This window comes from Papio anubis, chromosome 4 (genome assembly GCF_008728515.1).
Source record: "Papio anubis isolate 15944 chromosome 4, Panubis1.0, whole genome shotgun sequence".
Taxonomy (NCBI): domain Eukaryota; kingdom Metazoa; phylum Chordata; class Mammalia; order Primates; family Cercopithecidae; genus Papio; species Papio anubis.
In genome coordinates, this window is record NC_044979.1 from 16,018,674 (window position 1) to 16,041,160 (window position 22,487).

At 40.7% G+C, this 22,487-nt stretch overlaps 2 gene segments (V, D, J or C); both read right to left on the reverse strand.

Moving 5' to 3' along the window:
* Positions 1 to 1,776: 1,776 nt before the first annotated feature.
* LOC101024654 lies at positions 1,777 to 3,289 on the reverse strand. The segment is given in 2 exon segments: positions 1,777 to 2,844; positions 2,941 to 3,100. Coding segments are annotated over 2 exon segments (492 nt in total).
* A 4,031-nt stretch (positions 3,290 to 7,320) lies between these two features.
* On the reverse strand, positions 7,321 to 10,092 carry LOC116274658. The segment is given in 2 exon segments: positions 7,321 to 9,780; positions 9,881 to 10,092. Coding segments are annotated over 2 exon segments (513 nt in total).
* Between the last annotated feature and the right edge of the window lie 12,395 nt (positions 10,093 to 22,487).

Consider the following 22,487-nt stretch of genomic DNA (forward strand, 5'->3'; position numbering starts at 1 on the left):
TAGAGCCCTTATCTTCATTTATTCTTTCCATCTTTTATGCCAGTATTCTTCGTTATTCATAGCTACTCTAAAAATAGCTATTAATTGGAACATGAAGACATATTTGAGGCTTAATCAGAATAAAAGTTGATGTTTTGGAGTGTGCTCAAAAGTTCTGGAGACCTAATAGACAACACAGTGACTATAGTTAATGATTATTGTACACTCGAAATTTTCTGAGAGTAGATCATTCTCACCATACATACACAACACAAAAGTAACTTTGTGAGGTGATGGATATGTTAATTAGCTTGAGTGTGGTAATCATTTTGCAATATATATGTATATCAAAACATCGCCTTGTATACCTTAAATATACACAATTTTTTTCTGTCAGTCATACCTTAAGAAAGATTAACAAAAAATAACATTATAAAAATTGTACATAAAGATACCACTTGAGCTAAAAGAACTATAGAGCCACTGTCTGCCCATTACGGGATAGAACATTCGGTGTCTATAGTATGAAATGGCAAAGCACTGAATTAAACTTCCACTTGCTAGATTTTGGAGTTGAAGCAATGTACCCACCAATAACTTGTTTTGCCTCATAGCTGCTATTTTTAAATATAATGAAGAGATTACAGAGTGGAAAAATAAATCGATAATTTAGTTACTTATGATGACCTTGGATTACATAACACAATAAAAGGAAAGGCACCTGTTAGAGTTCTCTAGCTGAAATTTTGAACAAAAACTCATGTCCAATATGTGACTATGCTTTAGAAATCCATTTATCTCTGTTCTTATCATACTAAAGGAGTTGATGGACAAGTTTCAAGCAAGATATGTGTTTGTGATGCCTGTGACAGAAACAATATACCTATTCATATTACATGTCCACATAGGAAGAGAGAGTACTGATTGTCTAAAAACTGGGTCTTGATTATTAGAAAAGGAAAATAGGTTTTAAATCGCTTGAAAACATAAAAATCCAAGCCCACTTGTAATATTTTCTCAGTATTCATTTGCATGATCAGTATTAGGATATGAGTTCAATAATAATTTGAGGTTCTAAATAACAATCAAACTGGGAAAGTGAAACTTATTATTATAGTGAATTTCAGAATTGTTTGCAAAAACGTGGCTGAAACACGAGCAGAATATTGGAATCCAGATGTTAAAAGAAGGCAGTTGAACCAAGTAGAATGTGTTATACTATTAGGTCTCACTAAGAATTACATATTCCAGGCCAGGAATGGTGTCTCATGCCTATAATCCCAGCACTTTGGGAAGCCAAGGCAGGAGGATCACTTGAGCCAACAAGTTTGGGACCAGCCTGGGCAACATAGTGAGACCTGTCTCTACAAACAAGGCAAAAATTAGCTGGTTGTGGTCATGTACACCTATAGTCCCATCTACTAGGGAGGCTGAGGCAGGAGGACTGCTTGAGCCCAGGAAGTCGAGGCTGTGGTGAGCCATGATCTCACTGCCATGGCACTCCAGCCGGGGTGACAGAATGAAACCCTGTCTCAAAAAGACCAAAAGGCTGGGCGTGGTAGCTCACACCTGTAATCCCAGCACTTTGGGTGGCTGAGGCGGGTGGATCACTTGAGGTCAGGAGTTCAAGATCAGCCTGGCCAACATGGTGAAACATGGTCTCTATTAAAAATACAACAATTAGCCGGGCGTGGTGGCGGGTGCCGGTAATCCAAGCTACTCGGGAGGCTGACGTAGGAGAATCGCTTAAACCCAGGAGGCAGAAGTTGCAGTGAGCTGAGATTGTGCCATTGCACTCCAGCCTGGGCGACAGAGCAAGACTCTGTCTCAAAAAAAGAAAAAAAAATAGGAATACATATTCCTATTGCAGCAACTGGAAGTGATCTCTAAAAATGTTCTGTATCGACTGACATGTATCTACTTATAGTGCTAACTGTATTTTTTAACATTACAAACCCAGACCCTATGTGGACAGAAAATTAGCATTAACCTCTGATAATGGACTTCGCTGTTCCACTCTAAAATGACATTGTTTTAAAGTGTGTGGAAATTTATAAATGCTAGACAAAAGCAACCTAAACTCATCACCACCATTACCAGCGTCACCACTATCACCCTTACTAGCATCATCATTGAGCAACTTAAAAGCCTGTAGTAAATGCATTTTTGTTCACTATTTTTATTTTCATCAGAAAGACTTGTTTATCTTACTATAAGAAGGGATATAAAGATGTGGCCTCACAGTCAGAGTCACAAACATTTCAGAGCAACAGGATAAACAAGAAGGCTGCTGCACTTTATAACCAGGGCAACATACACTTTAAAAAATAAAACCAGAAACACATAGATTGAGTTCTGTTTAAAGAACTTCAGAGATCCCCCAAACTACAAGTATTTTCATCCAAATCTTCTTGGAATACTCTTATATTTCATGAGTTAATTCTGGTTCTTTATCTCCCCTCCCTTGGGGGAGGAAGCACAGGGAAAGCCTTCCTTTTGGGCAGCTGTGAGTTGAGAGGAGAAGGCTATGGTTTTGTACAGCAAGGGCATGACTATGAAGCACTGTGTCTTGGCTGCTGGCACAGAAATAAACTCCAGAATCCTCCAGTTCTGCAGGCTGCACCTTCAGAGTAGAATACGTCCCTCCAGTCCTTTCAGCTGAGAATCGCTTGTTGGGCATACCGGACTCATCCTGCACAGATGCTCTCATAAAGTATATCAGAAATTTTATTTCTTTTCCCATAACACGCCGATACCAATAAAGATAATCATGTCCAGAAATTGGGTCACATCTCAGAGTCACAGTCTGGCCCTTCTCTATTACCCTGTGGCTGGGGAACTGAGTAACTCCAGCTTCTGTATGCTCTGTGAGAAGAGACAAAAACAGAATACATGACAATACATGGCATGAATAGACTTCGATAGGATAGAGCACAGATATTTAAGTACCTGAAGACTCACTTGCTCCCAGGAGACAAAGGGACACTAAACTGAGAAGCCTAGAAACCATGGCAGGACCCAGGTAAATCACGTTTCCAGATGAAGGAGCTTGCAAGCATGAGAAAAAGGAAAGGAAATCTGTCTCTTGGCCCTGTATGTGGCCTCCAGTGACATCAGCATGTTAGCCAATGTCCACAGCTTCAGGAGCTCCCTCTAGGGACAGGAAACATAGAAGACCTAGCCAGGAATCTCTGAAGATTGCCTCTAGAGGGGACAATGGAGAAAAACCGACGTCAATTAAAATCAACCTGTTTATGCATTTGACTAGATGTTAACCTTATATATACCATTCATAGCTCCTGAGTCTGATGTCTAGATCCTACCTCACCCCATCTAGCCCTGTCTACCCTCATGTATCACATCCCCAAAGACTGTGGGGCATTTCAACTTATGGTAGTTATTGTTGCTATTGCTAATGATCAATACTTACCTTCAAATTCTCTTTTCCCATTATCTCTCTAATGCACTCCAATCAAGTTTCCCACCCATCCACACCATTCTCAAACAGCATGCTCAAAACATGAAAGATTATCCTCAACTTTGCTTCACCAACAGCCTTCCAGCTGAAAACCTTAAGAGTAGTCCTCGAATATTCTTTTTCTATCCCACCCTATAGCCAATCCATTAGGAAATTCAACTGGCTCTGTCATCAAAATACACTCAGAATCCACCCATTTTTTCATCACCTTCATTGCTAACCCTTGGGACAAAGCCGTCATCATCTTTTTCCTGGATTACTGCAATAGATTCCTAACTGATCTCCCTGCTTTCATCTACTCTACTTCTGAATTAGCTCTCAAACTCAGCCCTCTAGAACCTGCTAGATCATGTCACTCATCTCCAAATCATCTACTAGCTTCCAGTTTTATTTGGAATAAGAAAACAAAGCAACAAAGCACTTAAGGCCATCAAGGTTTTGTATGATCCATCCTGCCCCATTACCTCTCTGACATAAACTCTACCACTCCCTTCCTTAAATTTTCAGTAATATGGGCCTCCTCATTGATCCTAAAATATTTTTTAGGGTCTTTGCACTGGCTCCTTCCTCTGCCTGGAATTCTTTTCCCCCAGATACCTACATGTCTCTTTCTTTCATCCTGAAATCATTGCTCAAAGGTCACTTCCTCATTGGGCCCTACTCTGAACAATATATTGTCATTTCAACGCTCCTTACTCTGACAGTCCTGGTCTCCCTCACCTTAGTCTGCCTTTTCTTGTCTACATTGCAGGTATCACCTGCTAATACACTAAATGCCTTATTTATTTGCTTATCTCTGTCTCTCCCTCCTGGCAAAAAATGTAAACATCAAGTAGACATGAGTCTTTGTCTTTTTTCTTTTTAATATGTGCACTGAGAACATCATACAATGCCTAAAACTCTTTCAAGAGGAGGTACTGCTGGAATAAAATCTTGAAAGGAGACTAGACTTTTCCAATAACCTATGGAAGGCATACCCCAGACAGGGGGACATTAAAGTCTCAAAATTATTTTCTTCCTTTGTAGTTTGAGATGGGTGTCAGATAAAAACATGAGAGCAAGTTTTGCAGAAAATATTGAGGATATGAGTTTCTTGGCCTAGTCTCAGGTTAACTGGACATATTGGAGTATATTAATTTTGAGTGGCTGCTATAAAACTGTCACAAAGTTGCTGGCTTATAATGGCAGAGATTTATCCTCACAATTCTGGAAAAGTCCAAAATGAATGTCACTGGACCAAAATCTAGGTGTCATCAGGACCACATTCCCTCTAGAGGATATAGGAGAAGATTCATTCCTTGCCTCTGTTTCTAGTGGCTGCCTCACTCCTCGGCTTGTGGTCACATCACTGTAATCTCTTCCCCTATGGTCACATTGCCTTCTTGTCTGATCTCCCGCTGGCTTCTCTTATAAGGACACATGTAATTTCATTAAGGGCCACCAGGCTCATCCAAAATAATCTCCTTATCTCCAGATCCTTAACTTCATCACATCTGTAAAGTCCACTCTCGCCATCTAAGGTAACAGAGGCAGATCCCAGGGATTAGGATGTGGATGTCTTTGTGGGGAGGGGTATTATTCAGCCAGCCACACAATACAAAATCTGGCTTTTGGAAATTCTCACAGGTATCATCTTCCTGCAATAGTAGTGCATCAACTTTAATCTTTGGTACATAAATCTGACATGGACATTTTCTTCACAGTGGAGCCTCAATATTTGCCTCCTCATAAAAACTAGCTTTGGTGGAGTCTGTGTGGCCCAGCATGCTTGGGATTGTGCACAAAGGAGACTACAGAGGGAGCCCCTGTCTCAGAGAACCATCAGAGAAGCTCTAGTGATGGGCTTCTTAATAATGGGCTTCTGCTCAGCCTCCCTCACTACCCTTCCACTCCACCATGTTTAGGATGCAGTGAAGCAGAGGTCAAGAAGAAGAAGAGGTTGAATTCTAGGTCTATCTGAGAGCTCCGAGTCTGGGGAGTAAGGACAACTAACAGCAGCCTCACAAATTGGCTTGGTAGGGACTCAGGTGACCCAAAGCTGGAGAACTAATGTCCTGTAGCTATAACAATACTACCAAGTGACTTTATATCCTTCATCCAACACCCGCTGGTGCTAACATCACACAAACTATGAATTTGACACTGGCACAGTTGTCAAGTTCAGTTTTACTAAACTAAAGACCATTCAGTTTTACTAAACTAAAGACTGTAATCAGATTTCCCCAGTTTTTCTGATAATGACCTTTTCCTGCCCTAGTACCTAATCCAGGATCCCATATTACATTTAGGTGTCATATCTTCCTAGTGTTCTTCAATTTGTGACAGCCTCTTTCCTTGTTTTTAATGATGTTGACATTTGAAGATTACTGGTCAGGTGTTTTGTAGAATGTCATTCAACTTGGATTTGTCTGATGCTTTCTCATTATTAGACAGGAGTTATAGATTTGGGAGAGGAATATTACAGATATGTAGTCACATGATAACATCACAACATTGCATCATAAGAGAATGCACATGAGGTTCACAAGACTTATTACGGGTCATGTTTATTAACTTTGGTCACTTGGTTATCATTTTTCTATTTCCCTTGTCTATTCATTAGAGGCAGGCCACTGAATCCAGGAGAGCGGAATCTAGGGGGATGAGTATAAAAGAATGTATGGGCATATGTTAAAACCACCATCTTAATATTTTGGGGACGATACTTTGCAACTGTACAAATGATCCATTTCTTCTTAAAGTTACACCCACTAATTTTAGCACTTGTCATTGGGTCTTATGTGTGGCAACTACTCACAGTGGTGTTGTCACAGTGACTTTTCTATTTCCCTCTGTTTCTTCTACATTTGCAATTTGGAATTCTTCAGTAAGAGATTGTCCTGTCTCACATTTTTTATTATTTATTTATTTAATCATTTCATTTTCAGTGTGAACTTAAGGATTTTCTTTTACAAATTGTTCCAGCCTTAGTCATTGGGGAAGCTCTTTCAGATGGATTCCTCTGTCCTTTTGAGATGTGTCCTATCCTTTTTCTTTTCTTTTTTTTTTTTTGAACACACCTCATTACAACATTCTTATATTTTTTACCTCAGGGTCCTAGAACCACCTTTCATTTTTTTAATTGGAGAACAATATTTGGCAACAAACATCTGGGCACTAGTGGTCTTCTAAGTGGACAGAACTATGAAATACATATATATATATATACCAACCCCTTATTCACACAGGTATGTATTCATTTCTTTAGCATTTTATCTACATGTTTAAAAACAATAAATTCATACTGATATCTCCAAACAGATACTCTTGTACGTTAGAAATGTTATTCAGTTTTGCTCTGAGACTTGAGTTACTTGTAAACAGTTTGATATTTTGAAGTCTCTCCCACATAGACCAGGAGCCAAATTTAGTGAAGGGCTTGTTTTGCTTTAATACTGAGGCAAAAGTCATCTGAAACCTCTGCTCATTGACCCATGAATTATTAAGTTTCCCATTCTCACTGCTCTCTCTCTCTCTCTCTCTCTCTCTCTATATATATATATATATATATTTATTTATTTATTTATTTATATAACTTTCAGCCCTTTGTGAGCGCCAGGCATTGTTTCCCCTAATCTTGTTGAGTGGCTCTTTCTCCAACCTTAGGGAATTTCCTCACACATGTACTGCTTACAGCACAGCTGAAAGGTTAAGAGAGATCCTAGGAAGGTCTCCGGGATTCTCTCTGTGCAGCAATCGCCTTTTCAATGCCCTGTCATGTGAAATCTAGCTGCTTTGATCTTGTATTTCAAACTCTAACTCTGAGCTCAGTGAGGTCACCCAGCTCTGCCTGGATTCTGCTTTCTGGCCCACGGCCTGGAAACTCCCTCCAGGTATTAAGACAGTCGTAGTTCTCAGCTTGGTTGTTTCCATCTCTCAGAGATCACTGTCTTCTGTTGCCTGACTTCCAATGTCTTGACAACCGTTGTTTCACGTGTTGTGTGTATGTGTGTGTGGAGGGGGGCAGGGTAGGGGGTGGGGTGTTAGCTGTTTCAAGCAAGAAGTTAAATCTAATTCCTGTTAATCCATCTTGGTTGGAAACAGAAGTGTACTCCAGAACCGTATTGAATTTCTTAATGCCAGGGTCCCCAAGGGTTTTAATGGTAATGGACCTTTTTGCCAGTTTTTGGATGTGTGGTGTACATTCCATGCAGAGTATATTTCATTCCAAACACATATGAGACACAGCCTGAAGATTCAGTTTTTCTCTCCTAACTTTTCCTTTTTATCTATCACCCAAAGACCTGACCAAACATCCAGTTTCCAATTTCTGGATCTTTGGGGTATGATGCTTTTAGTTTATAAAGCCTGGGAGAATTTTGAAGCTCCAGGATTAAGGCAAACAATGTAATTCTGGCTCTTTTTTGTCATCTCTTTCATAAGGACATTAAAATCCCAGCTTCAGCTGTGAGGTCTGTACTGCTCTGAAAGCTTATAGGTCTTTATAATTTTAACTTCCCCTTAATACTCTGCCTATAAGTTCCTGCCTTTTTTTTTACATAGTAAATTTCTTTTTCTTTTTAGCTTGTCTGTATATTGTTTTGTAGCAGTGGTGTTGTTTTAAATTTTGATGGTAAATAGTATATCAAATTTAAAAAGGAAAAATTTCAAACAAAGACAAGGCTAATCATGTTCTTTCTGCTCTTTCTATATTTTCTCTCTCCAAATAACCAGCAAAACGTATCACAACTTTTTTCTTCCTTACCCAAGCATATAAAACTATATATAAACTTAACAGAGGTATTTACTGATTTATTTTTTTCTTAAATAATTTTATGTGCTGTGGATTATTTTGCAAATATTTTCCCCTTGGAAGTTTGTCTTTATCATTCCTACAAGAGAGTGGATAAATATGCCTATTTGGCATTCTTTTAACTTTTTTGTACATATGAAGTGAAGCACACACATGCATAAAAGTGATAGGATCATACATTCTGAGTGCATAACTTTTTTTAGTGCTTCTATAATTGTCAAAAGTATAACTATAATTGAAAGATGAAACTGATGAACTCATTAAAAAGTAACATGTTCTTTTAATAGAAGAAAAGTATATAATTTTATATGCGTAGAGGGACTTACAGATCTCAAGACATACTCTATAGTTACAATACCGTTTGACAAGGGTAAGGGACATTTTATGTTCTCTGTGTCATTGAAAGGGCCTACTCAGTGGCCCTTTCAGGTAAGAAAGGTCTCTTTCCAGGTAAGAAACAGAAAAAGAAAAGATGAGAGTTGAAGACATATGCAAGAATTTCAAAATCATCTTAGAACACATAGTCTAAGTCAGATAATGAATATAGTACATGAGATGATATGTGGTGCAATGTTTGCAGGAGAAGTCAATTAGTGGTCCTGATGGGGTTGAAGAATTGCTGCAGAAATAGTACCAGAGATGAAAGGAGAAGCCTGCATGAGACAATAGGAGGCTTGAGGAAGCTGTTTGGGGGTAATTCAAATAATTTGTTATTGGAAGTCTAGAAAAAGAAAGTGCAGAAGGTGAAGGAAATGATCATTTGAAGTGAGCAACTGAAACAACTGGGAAGCCAAGATTGATGTTGGAAGTAATCAAAGATGTTGAAAGTTTTAAGGTAGAAGAGAAAAGAAATGGCAGAGAAGTCATAACAAAAAGCAGCAAAGGAGAGAAGCATTCACGTGCAATGGCTGCACAGTGTTAAGCTCACTCGATCACTTGAAAGCTCCAGTCTGTGACACTCACCCTCAAACCTGGTCTCGGGCACCCTTGTGAGAAGTATGTGAGGAATCCCAGGAACCATTGCACCCACTGACTTCCTGCCAAAAGTTTCCTAACGTGATGCATCCTTATGACCTGTTCTTGCCTTGCCTAGGGACATGTGGAACACCAAACCTACGTACTTCCTGTGCTGGGGGAGGAGCAAGAAAGGCTGCTGAGAGCTGCTGGGTACTGGAGGAGAAGAGAAAGCACCAGGGTTTCTGCACAGGGAGCAGGCGATTCTGCAGCACTGTGACCAAACCACTGGCACAAAGATACACAGCCGAGTCCCTGGGTTCTGAGGGCTGGATCTTCAGAGTGGCTAAAGATGCGTCAGGCATCTCTGCTGAGAATCGATCCTTGGGCATTCCTGAATCATCTAGAGAAGCCTTGTTGCGTAAGTAAACCAGCAACTCCAGTCCTTGCATCACGGTCTGTCTGTACCAGAAAACAGTATTGTGGCCTAAAATTGGCTGACATCTCATAGTTACTTCTTGTCCCATCTCTGTCACCTTGTGCCTTGGTGTCTGGGTGACTCCAGCATCTATGAGCTCTGTGAAAAGACATAGAATTTGGGGACAGAATAAGAAACATAATTGGAATAATAACTGGCAATATCCAAAAATGCAGGTGCTTTATTTGTGGGGATTCACCTTCTCCCAGGAGACAAAGGACCAGACAGCAGAGGAGCCTGGTGGCCATGGCAGGGCAGCGCAGGTGGAGCCTTCACCTAGATGAGACCCTTGTGGGCATGAATACTGGAGCTGAGGATTCTAGACCTTTCACCCAGAATAAAAGGGGGACTGTCAGTGACATCACCATCTCTGTCCCTGCTCAAAGGACCTTCCTCCAAAGGTGAATGCTACAGAAGATAGGGTGAAATAAATTACAATTACTCTTTGATGTGGTTGGTTCACTCAAAGACTCTAAACACCCCCATTAGCTGTCACCCCTCCTAGCTGCAGTGCTTCCGTGGCATTGCACATCACATCACCCATTCTGCTTTCTCTGATGCATCACGTATTGATCTGCCTGGTGCATATTGCCACTTAGGTGTGCCATCAGCGTCTCAAATTCTGGACATCAATAAATTATTTGTGAAATATCAAGAATTTTATTGTTCCCCTCACCGGCCATCCCTATATGCCAGACACACAAAATCAAAATAATGTGTTGCTTAGTTGGAGCTTTGCCCCAGATCCCTCCTGGAAGCATCTGGACTGCCATGCTCCTCATGCAGAGAACAAAGTGGCTGCCCTGGAAAGAGACAGAACTGTCCTAATTTTATTCCCAGTGAGGGCTGGAGGTGGATACTCTTGTGCTCTGTGACTCCCCCAGCCACACACAGTGTCTTCTGCATTTCTGGAGGACAAGGTCCCTTTTCACTTCTCCAGGGTAAGGTTCAAAATTATGTTAATTCTTTGGGCACAGGTGAAGATTGAGCAGGGGTAAGTGAGAGCTTTGACCTTCCTTGAAAACGACAATAGGCACTCTCCAGTTAAATGTGATCTTCCTCTTACTTCTAAGAAAGCACAAACACGTTCCTTTAATGATTAACACTTGAGTCTCTCGGTATAGTAAGTCAACCAATATCCACAAATAAATCCTTTCTGGTGAGGGGGTGAAACTCTAGAAAATGGCCTGCTTTTTAGAGTATAGATAGTAGTAAGATGTCTGTTCACAGAGTGGATGTGACACACTAGCTCCATGTCTCTGCTATTGGCACAGAGATTTCTCCTCCAACACCTCAAACGGGGGAGTATGTCAAGGGACAGAGAAACATATGACCGTCAGGGTGAGAAGTTACAACAGTGATATTTTTGTAATGTTAGAGAATCAGCAGTAACCACTCCTTTCTGGTCCTGTGTTTATTTGTGTGTGTGTGTGTGTGTGTGTGGTGATGGTGGGGGTGGGGGTCTTGTGCTATCTCTGCAATCAAGTGTCTTCAGACTCCATAGCATCCTGAGATTTGTGGATGGAGAAGGCAGAGCCTAGATATAGGGCTTAGGAAGGAAGATGAAAACACAAACATATAGAAAACACTTCGATTCAAGGCCACAATATTCTAGGACAGGGATTTTTAAAAAAAACTCTTGGCATATCCAGGACTAACCTCTTTCAGGGTACAGAGTCATGAAACAAAGAAACTGTGAGCATATAACAAGAAGAGCAGATGAGTGAGGTATCTCCTTCCTCTATGCTCTGATCTTCAATGGAAAAAGAAGTCAGAATTTGGGACACCACAGGCCCCGGTAATTTTTCTGATGATATTAATGTATTTGTTGGTTTATGAGGAATGAGGAGCCCTCTGACTTAGACCACGGTTAGGCTGTCCTTCTCAGGCCCTGACTTAAAGCCCACACATCAGCAGGATGAAATCAGGCTAGGTTTAAAGGAAAGCCCATTCCAACAGCTTCCCTCATGTTCCTGAAATAGTTGCTGTCTCAATGATCGGCATTAGCTTATGAAACAAGATTCTTCTGTGTTTCTTTTAATGAAGGCCACTTATTTGAGCAGGAAGAGGCTTCCGTGACTATACTGTCACAGAGATGACCCTGTCCCCTTTCACGTAACATTAACATGTGGAACATTACAGGACAGGGTCCTTCTCTATCATAATATTGGCCACGATTGTTGCAGTCTATCTTTGTGCCCCCTACGAAAACATTTCTGTGTGTTAATGAGAGTTAGTTTGGAGGATAAAAGGTGATAGGAATCATGTGTACTCTTTTACTTCTTCTCTTATATGCTTTTCTGACCCAAAAAAATCCCATAACTTTTTATTGTAATTTGAACTGCATTGTACTGGTGGTATATCAGTGGCTTCTTTGTCTGATAACCATCCTGAACGTGTGTAAAATCCCAACCTCACTATTGGTCTTAGCCCATTTGCACAAGTTTAGAAATCTTTGGGTCCTCCCTTCTTTTTCCAGTGCTTTCTCAGTGCTCAACAGGTAGGGCTCATGATCCAGGGACCAAACGTGAGCTTCTTAGTTTCCCACAATCAGACAATTCTCTCAGCAACTCTAAAGTGTCAGTGAGTGGCTGTGGCACTGAAGTGTCTCCTGGTAGCCAGAAGGACACAGTCACTAGAAATGAGCCCTTTGTCAAGACCCGAAGTAATACATGCTGTGTTACACTGGCACAGTGGTCATGTGCAGGGGTAACCACTCTTTCTGACCTAAGACTCAAAACACCTGAGAGAAAAATACTCATGTCAGATCAAATGAAGTAGAAATGTGAGGTTTGATTCTGGTCAAGAAGGGGTTGAGCTTTGCAGCTTGTTGGGCTAGCTAGCATTCTGCCAAATCGAATATGCCCTTCCATTACCTTTTCCTTAGCAGACAGGATCCCCTACTGAATAAAGAATTGGCTCGCTAATTTTTTCTTTTCTTTTCGAGATGGAATTTTACTCTTGTTGCCCAGGCTGGAGTGCAGTGGCGTGATCTCGGCTCAGTGCAGCTTCCACCTCCCGGGTTCAAGTGATTCTCCTGTCTCAGCCCCCAGAGTAGCTGGGATTACAGGCTTATGCCATCACACCCAGCTAATTTTTGTATTTTTCGTAGAGGCAAGGTTTCACTATGTTAGCCAGGCTAGTCTCTAACTCCTGACCTTAGGTGACCCACTTGCCTCAGCCTCCCAAAGTGCTGGGATTACAAGCGTGAGCTATTGGGCCTGGTCTAGCTTAAGCTGAATTTCTAGAAGTTTGAAATGCTTTGTAAATTTGTCCTGCTCTTTCTCAAGCACATGTAGTATTAGCAATATTCACTAGAATTAAATTCCTTCTTAAATTTTATGTTTGCACTTGTCCCTAGTCTTTCCAAATATTCTAGATTTGATCTCTGTGATCTTCTCTATTGAGAGATGTGCAATTAACAATGTCTGGGTCCTCTAAAGCAAGCACTATTAAGATAAATATTGAATATCTTTAATCTCCTTGGTTAAGGAATTGTATCTAAAAGGTATTCTCATTTTTTGTTTGCCTACTTTTCCTTTAATATGTTCCACCTTTCTTACACTTTCCTAAGCATCATAATTTTAAAAATAATTAGGCAGGCTCCTTTCAAGCACAGGCTAGAGCTGAAAATCACATAATTTGAGAGTCTTCAATTGATGTCTCAAGGCCTCTCTTCTAAAAAATGTCCAAATTGCATGTAACCCTTTATATAGTGTTGATTTTGAGTCATTCCTTAACAAATCCCCAAATCTTGTCTTCCTGTGAAAAGTTTATCTAGTCTCCCCTCTGAGATCCTGCATCTTTTTTTTCCTCCATGAGGCTTCTTTACATCCAGTTATCTTGCCTGCCTTAGTAACAACTAAAATAAATCTCTTCTAATAAACCTTTGAGAGCAGTTGACTCCGAGTGCATTTCCTCTTCCCTCTAAAATTTATCTTTCCCAGATATGAGAACCTCTCCTTCCTTCCTTCCTTCCTTCCTCCCTCCCTCCCTCCCTCCCTCGCTTCCTTCCTTCCTTCCTTCCTTCCTTCCTTCCTTCCTTCCTTCCTTCCTTCCTTCCTTCCTTCCTTCCTTCCTTCCTTCCTTTCTTCCTTCCTTTTTAAAATTGGGGGTGAGGTCTCACTCTGTCACCTAGGCTGGAGTGTAGTAGCATGATCTTCGCTACTGTAACCCCTGCCTCCCAGGCTCAAGTGATTTTCCCACATCAGCCTCCCGAGTAGCTGGGACCACAGGCATGCACCACCAATCCCCAGCTAACTTTTTGTAATTTTAGTAGCAATGGGGTTTCACCATGTTGCCCTGGCTGGTCTCAAACTCCTGAGCTCAAGTGATCCACCTGCCTCAGATTCCCAGAGTGCAGAGATTACAGGTGTGAGCCACCACACCCGGCCAAGAACCTCCTCTTTCTTTCATATAAGAAGTGTAAGTCTTCTAAGAAGTTAGAACTATTCCTGAGGAAGTCTTTTTCCTCTTCCATTTTAATGAACTTATATTTTAAATTTTAGTTATAATAGTTTATAAATGGTTAAAAGGAATCCCGTCCCCAAATTCTTGTGTTTGAATCCCCCTTTCCTCCATTTACTAGCCATGTGACATGAAGAAAAGTATGTATCTTCTCTCTGCTTCAGTTTATTCTTCTATAAAATAAGGCATTCTAAGTAGATGCTGAATATTTTCTACTTGGAAAATGAATCCACTTGAAATGCCCAAAACACAGTAAGAATTACATAAGAGATTTCAATTTTAAATATTCTTCCTTTGTGCCTGTTCTGATGATCAGAAGGAAGTATCACTTCAAAACACTGTAGTGTCTCATCCATTTTCTCAGGAAGTTAAAATTCTCTGTGACAAGTATTCCAAGCACAGGCGTTCTTTTAATTATACTCTTAGGTTTTGTAATAATAATGTTGATTGATTTTGAATCGTTGTGTGTATGTGCTCTAACTTCTTTCAGAGAGTCCTCCTCATTACATTTTCTTCAACAGAGAGAGCTTTGACAGGTGTGCTTACTATCACATACTCTAAATTATTTCTGTCTAGGAGTTCACTGTTTCTGATAGCTCACTCTCCTTACTTTCAAGAGTCTTGGAAATATACATTCTCCCATAACAATCCACCTGATGAGGCAATTTGAATGGCTATCTTTTTTTTTTTTTCTTCGACTTTTATTTTAAGTTCCGGGGTACCTGTGCAGGAAGTGCAGGTTTGTTACATAGGTAGGTGGTTTGCTGCACAGATCATCCCATCACCCAGGTACTAACCCAGCATTCATTAGCTTTTCTTGCTCATGCTCTCCCTTCCACTAACCCCCTTCTGACAGGCCCTAGTGTGTTTTGTCCCCTGGGATCTGTCCATGTGTTCTTACCATTTAGCTCCCTCTTGTAAGTGAGAACATGCAGTGTTTGGGTCTCTGTTCCCATTAGTTGGCTGAGGATAATGGCTTCCAACTCTATCCATGTCCCTGTGAAGGACATGATCTCATTTCTTTTTATGCCAACATATAATTTCATGTTGTATGCACCACACTTTCTTTATCCAGTCTATCACTGATGGGCATTTAGGTTGATTCCATGTCTTTGCTATAGTGACTAGTGCTGCAGTGAACATACACATGCATGTATCTTTATAATGGAATGATTTCTATTCCTTTGGGTATATACCCCATAATAGAATTGCTGGGTCAAATGGTATTTCTGCCTCTAGGTCTCTGAGGAGTCGCCACACTGTCTTGTACAATGGTTTAAGTCATTTACACTCTCACAACAGTGTAAAAGTATTCCTTTTTCTCTGCAACCTTGCCAGTGTCTGTTATTTTTTTACTTTTTAATAATAGCCATTCTGGCTGGCATGAAATGGAATCTCATTGTGGTTTGATTTGCATCTCTCTAATGATCAGTGATGTTGGGCTATTTTTTAAATGTTTCTTGGCCACATGTATGTCTTCTTTTGAGAAGTGTCTGTTCACATCCTTTGCCCACTTTTTAATGCGGTTGTCTGGGTTTTTTTTTTGTTGTGAATTTGTTTAAGTTCCTTGCAGACTCTGGATATCTATCTGACCTTTGTAAGATAGATAGATTGCAAAAAAAGTTTCTCCCATTCTACAGGGGTCTGTTTACTCTGATGATAGTTTATTTTGCTGTGCAGAATCTCTTTTGTTTAATTAGATTGCATTTGTCGATTTTTGCTTTTGTTGCAATTGCTTTTGGCATGTTCATCATTAAATTTTTGCCTGTGCCTATGTCCTAAATGGGATTGCCTACATTTTCTTCCAGGGTGTTCATAGTTTTGGGTTTTACATGTAATCTTTAATCCATCTTGAGTTAATTTTTGTGTATGGTGTAAAGAAGGAGTCCGTTTTCAATTTTCTGCATTTGGCTAGCCAGCTCTCCCAGCACCATTTAGTAAATAGGAAGTCTTTTCCCCGTTGCTTGTTTTGCCAGGTTTGTTGAAGATCAGATGGTTGTAGGTATGTAATATTATTTCTGAGTTCTCTATTCTGTTCCATTGGTCTATGTGTCTGCTCTTGTACCAGCACCATTCTGTTTTGGTTATTGTAGCCTTAAAGTATAGTTTGAAGTCTGATAGCTGATTCCTCTAGCTTTGTTCTTTTTGCTTATGATCGTCTTGTCTATTCAGGCTCTTTTTTTGGTTCCATATGAATTTTAAAATAGTTTTTTTTCCCTAATTCTGTGAAGAATGTCAATGGTAGTTTAATGGGAATAGCATTGAATCTATAAGTTACTTTGTACAGTATGGCCATTTCACAATGTTGATTCTTCCTACCCATGAGCATGGAATGTTTCTTCATTTGTTTGTGTCTTCCCTCATTTCTTTGAGCAGAGGTTTGTAGTGGGCCTTTAGTGCAATACATTTCCCTCTTAAAACTGATTTATCTATACCAGAGATTCTGGTACATTGTCTCTTTTTTCTCATTAGTTTCAAAGAACTTCTTGATTTCTGCCTTAGTTTTGTTATTTACCCAAAAGTCATTTGGGAGCAGGTTGTTTAATTTCCATGTAGTTGTGTGGTTTAAGTGTATTTCTTGATCTTGAGTTCTAATTTGATTGAACTGTGATCTGAGAGACTGTCATGATTTCAGTTTATTTTTTGCATTTGCTGAGGAGTGTTTTACTTCCAAATATGTGATCAATTTGAGTAAGAGCCATATGATGATGAGAAGAGTGTATATTCTGATGTTTTCAGGTGAAGAGTTCTATGGATATCTATCAGTTCCACTTAATCCAGAGCTAAATTTGGGTCCTGAATATATTTGTTAATTTTCGGTCTCAATGATATTTCTAATACTATCAGTGGGGTGTTAAAATATCCCACTGTTATTGTGTGGGAGTCCAGTCTCTCTTTGTAGGTCTCTAAGAACTTGCTTTATGAATCTGGGTGCTCCTGTATTGGGTGCATATATATTTAGGATAGTTAGCTCTTCCTGTTGAATTGAACCGTTTACCATTATGTAATGCCCTTCTTTGTCTTTTTTATTCTCTGTTGGTTTAAAGTTTGTTTTGTCAGAAACTAAGATTGCAACCCCTGCTTTTTTCTGTTTTCCATTTGGTTGGTAAAATTTCCTCCATCCCTTTATTTTGAGCCTATGTTTGTCTTTGCATGTGAGATGTGTCTCCTGAAGACAGCATATCAGTGAGTCTTGGTTCTTTATTCAGCTTGCCATTCTATGTCTTTTAATTGGGCATGTAGCCCATTTACACTTAAAAGTTAGTATTGTTATATGTAAGTTGGATCCTGCCATTACTATGCTAGCTGGTTATTTCACAGACTTGTTTATGTGGTTGCTTCATAGTGTCACTGATCTGTGTACTTCAGTGTGTTTTGTAGTGGCTGGTAATGGTTTTTATCTTTTCATATGTAGTGCTTCCTAGAGGAGCTTTTACAAGGCAGTCCTGGTGGTGACAAATTTCCTAAGTGTTTGCTTGTCTGAAAAGGATCGTATTTCTTCTTCATTTATGAAGCTTAGTTTGGTCAGATATGAAATTCTGGGTTGGAGATTCTTTTCTTTAAGAATGTTAAAGCATAGCTTTAACCACTCTACTTTATAAAGTTTCCACAGACATGTCTGCTGTTAGTCTGATAGGCTTCCCTTTGTAGGTGGCCTGGTCATTCTCTCTGGCTACCCTTAACATTTTTTTTTCATTTCAACCTTGGAGAATCCGATGATTATGTGTCTTGGGGTTTATCTTCTCATGGAGTATCTTATGGGGGTTCTCTGCATTTCCTGAATTTGAATGTTGGTGTGTCTTGCTAGGCTGGGAAAGATCTTCTGGATCATATCCTGAAGTATGTTTTCCAATTTGGCTCCATTATCCTTATCTCTTTTAGGTACCCCAATCAGTCATGGGTTCAGTCTCTTTATATAATCCCATATTTCTTGGGGGTGTTGTTCATTCTTTTCCCTCTATTCTTGTCTGCCCCTCTTATTTAAGAAAGATAGTGTTCAAACTCTGAGATTCCTTCTTCCACTTGGTCTGTTCTCCCTCTGATACTTGTAATTGCATTGTGAAGTTCTTGTGTTGTATTTTTCAGCTTCATCAGGTGGATTATGTTCCTCTGTAAACTGGTTATTCTGGCTGTCAGCTCCTGTATTGTTTTATCATGATTCTTAGCTTCTTTGTATTGGGTTACAACATGCTTCTTTATCTCAGCAAAGTTCATTATTACCACCTTCTGAACCCTACTTCTGTCAATCCAGCCATTTCAGCCTCAGCCCAATTCTGTGCCCTTGCTGGAGAGGTGTTATAGTCACTTGGAGGAGAAGAGGCATCCTGCTTTTTAAGTTTTCAACATTTTTGTGTTGATTCTTTCTCATTTTTGTGGGCTTATCTACCTTCAATCTTTGAGGTTGCTGACCTTTGACCTTGGATTTTGCAGGGTCCTTTTCACCGATACTGTACTTTGTTGTTTTCTGTTTGTTTGTTTTTCTTTTAATAGTCAGGCCACTTTATTGTAGGGCTGCTGTGGTTTGCTGGAAGTCCACTTCAGACCTTAGCTGCCTTGGTTTTTCCCATACTGGAGGTATCATCAGTGGAGGCTGTGAAACAGCAAAGATGGCAGCCAGCTTCTTCCTCTGGAAGCTCCATCCCAGGGGCGTACTGACCTGTTGCTGGCCAGAACACACCTGTAGGAGATGGCTGGAGACCCTGTTGGGAGGTCTCACCCAGTTGGGATGAACAGGATCAGGGACCTGATTAAAGAAGCAGTTTATCTGCTTTTTGGTAGAGCAGATGTGCTGCATTATGGGGAGTCTTTTTCATCTAGACCATTTGGATTCTACAAAGCCAACAGGCTAGAAGGACTGAGTTGAGTGAACTGTGGAGATGGAGGCTGCCCCTCCCTGCCAGGAGCTCCATCCCAGGGAGAGATCAGAGCTCTCAATGTAGAACCCTGGGTAGAATGGCTGAAGCCTACACAGGGAGGTCCTGCCCACTGAGAAGGAATGGATCAAGGTTCTGCTTAAAGAAGCAGTCTGGCCATGATCTTCTGGCAAGGCGGCTGTGCTGCATTATGGGGGACCTTTCCTCATCCAGACCATTTGTATTCTCCAAAGCTGGCAGGCTCAAACAGCTAAGTCTACTGGACTGCAGAGTTAGTGGCCACCCTCTTTCCCCGGGAATTCAGACTTATCTCAGGCAGATTCTAGCCTGTTGCCATTGGCTGTCTGGAATTCCAAGCCAGTGGGTCTTAACTTGTGAGGTGCTGTGGAATTGGGGCCTGCAGGATGATGCTCCTTGGCTCCCTGGAGTCAGCCCCCTTCCTAGGGTTATATGTGGACAGATTTCCTGCCTTGCCTGGGATCCTGGGGCTGAAATGTGTAAAACTCCTGGGTCTCTGTGTGTGCCAGAGCAGCTGCTCTGCTAAAACTTTACACAGCTCTGTGTACTGGATCCAAGGCCCTGTTGTTCTGGGCTTGTGAGGGAATCTCCTGATACATGGGTTGCAAAGATCTGTGGAAGAAGCGTGGTTTCCTGGGCAGGGTCACACAATCACTCACTGCTTGCCTTGGCTGGGGTGGGGGTTCCTTTGGCTGTGTGCTGCTCCCAGTGGGCTGTCGTGCCCCCGACACTCTGCTTTTCTTTGTTCTCTGTGGGTCAAGTTGTTTGCCTAGTTAATCCCAGTGTGAGAACCTGAATATTTCAATTGACAGTGCTAAATTCAATCACCCCATTTCATTCCTCTCCATGAGCACCATGGACCACAGCTGCTTCTAACTGGTCATCTTGTAGACCCTGAATAGTTGTCTTCTTACTCTCTGGGAGACTTAATATCAGGTTTGACCCTGCATTAAAAAAAATTTCACCAGTGAAGGAGAAGTTTGTAATCATCCAGGATTTGAGAAAATATCCAGACAAAAGTAGCTGCCATTGTATAGCTAAGTATTTGATGGAGAACCCCAAAACTTGAAGCTACACAATATGGAAAATACACATTCTGTGTTTGAATTGAGGAGTGAACACAGTAATAGGTCTGTCACTAAACCCAAATAAGTCTGTTGGATGTTACTAGTCCATAATTAGAATGATCTACTGGTAATATTAAAAGGACATGTCTATTTTACATGAAAGTAATTTTCCCTGCGTATTACATATTTTGGGAAAGGACACTGTTGTATTTGTGCTTATGTGTCCAAGAATGACCAAGGGGTTGGTGAATCAGCCTCAGTAAAGGTTGGTGGTGAATCAGACTCAGTAAAAGCCAATGACCACACTGGGAAGTGACTCACAGACACCAGAAATAGTTCACAGGACTTGATATGCAAGCAGGAACTGCAAAGACCATGGTATCTTCAATGCCTAATGCAGTAATATCTCTAATTACTGGAATTGCAAAAATGTTTAAAGAATTACTAATTCAACATGGTAAACTGAGTACCTTCCCATACAAAACAATAAAAAATGCTGAAAACACGAAAAGATATTTTTCAGAAACAGAAATATTAAGGGCTTCTGGAGGTTTAAAAGCTGCTGGGAACTACGTTCATGTGTAAATCGAAATAGAAAACAGAAGAAAGACATCAGAGTTGAGCAACACTCTTCTTAAAAAGAACAAGCTTGGTTGCAGTGAGCTGAGATCCGGCCACTGCACTCCAGCCTGGGCGACACAGCGAGACTCTGTCTCAAAAAAAAAAAAAAAAGAACAAGCTTGGAATTAGTAATGGTCTATGGGATTGTGGCTAGAACAATTTTAAGAAATAGATATTGCAATATAGAGTATATCAGTTGACACCTGCACAGCAATGCTGTATAACAAACCTCACTCAAATCTCACTGGTTAAAGTAATAATCATTTTTTATTGCTCATGAGTCTATGTGTTAAATAGATAGTTCTGCAAATCTTGAAATAGTCATAATATTCCTTTGTTGGATATGTAGTTTACAAATGTTTTATCCATTGCTGTGGCTTCATTTTCATCCTCTTAACAAGGTCTTTTACACATTAAGTTAAAACTCGAACGTTCCCTTATCCTACTGGCTGGGCATGTGACAGGGGTATGGCTCACTTCACTGGTGCCCAGGTGCTCAAACCGCTAGGGGGAGCATGCAGACGGGCAGGTGCAGAGGCCGTGGGGAGTGCTTTCGGGCTCCCACCCCATGGCAGCGTCTAGGACTTACAGTGCACTCTCAGCTGTGCCATCTGCAGTCAGCTTGTGTTAGTCAACTCAACAGACCCTCTGCTTATTGCAAGGACAGGGGGCCAATGTGACAGCCTGAGCTCTTGCCCAGTGTATTGGAAGAATCAGATCCTATGTGGGTTGAAAGATTGAGTGCAAGGTTTTATTGAGTGGTGGAAGTGGCTCTCAGTGAGATAGATAGATGGGGAGCCGGAAGTCGGGGGACGGAGTGGAAAGGTGGTTTTCCCCTGCAGTTGGCTGTCCAGTGGCAGGACTCTTCTCCGACTACCCGTGGCTAAACTCCCCTTCGGCATTCGTGTCCTTCCGCCATTGCTGATCTGCCGGTGTCTGCTGGTGTATTCTTCTACTCTTCTCAACGTCCAGCCTCGTGTCTGTGTCCGCTGAAGGTCTCAGGTTTATATGGGCACAGGATGGGGGGCGTGGCGGGCCAAAAGGCAACTTTTTGAGTGCAACAACAGAAACCCCTGTCCTCGTTTAGGTCAGTGGGCACAGGCCCTAGGATGGAGCCTTCACCAGGGACTGCGCCCTTCTCTACCGAGCACTTCCCTACCCCACTCTTGTATCAAAATGTTTTTAATTTGAATGAGGGAAATCTCTCTTGGAAGATTTAAAGTGGTGGGGAATATGGCCTTAAATAGAAGCAAAACATAGCTTAACCATAGTTGAGCTTCTGAACCTCCTCACCTTCAAAAGTATGTAAAAAATAGTTTAATTTCTATAATCTGCATGGTTGTTTTTGTTCCTAAAATGTGTATCTTTTTTACCTCACTGTGAAAATAGAGTAAATGGAACCATTTCCTGCTTCAGTGAGAAAGAAAGCATTCAATTGTGTCTTGAGTGATTAGAAGTATTGAACAGTATGAAGAAGGTAGCAGAAATTACAAGAGCAAATGTACAAACAGGCATTAAATTGTGTAAGACTGTTTTGTAAGGGTGTGAAGTACACTTGATAAAGTAACATTTATCTTACTCAGTAGTCAAAAATAAGATAAGATATGGTCCAAATGTTTAAAAATTCAAATGCCCTCCCGAAGTGAAATTTTTATCTAGTGAACAATGGAGACTCGTTGAATGTATAAAAATTGAAAAGTGGTTTTAGGAAAATGATTGCATCACTGGTAGAATGATTCAGGCTTCTTGCAGGCCTAAC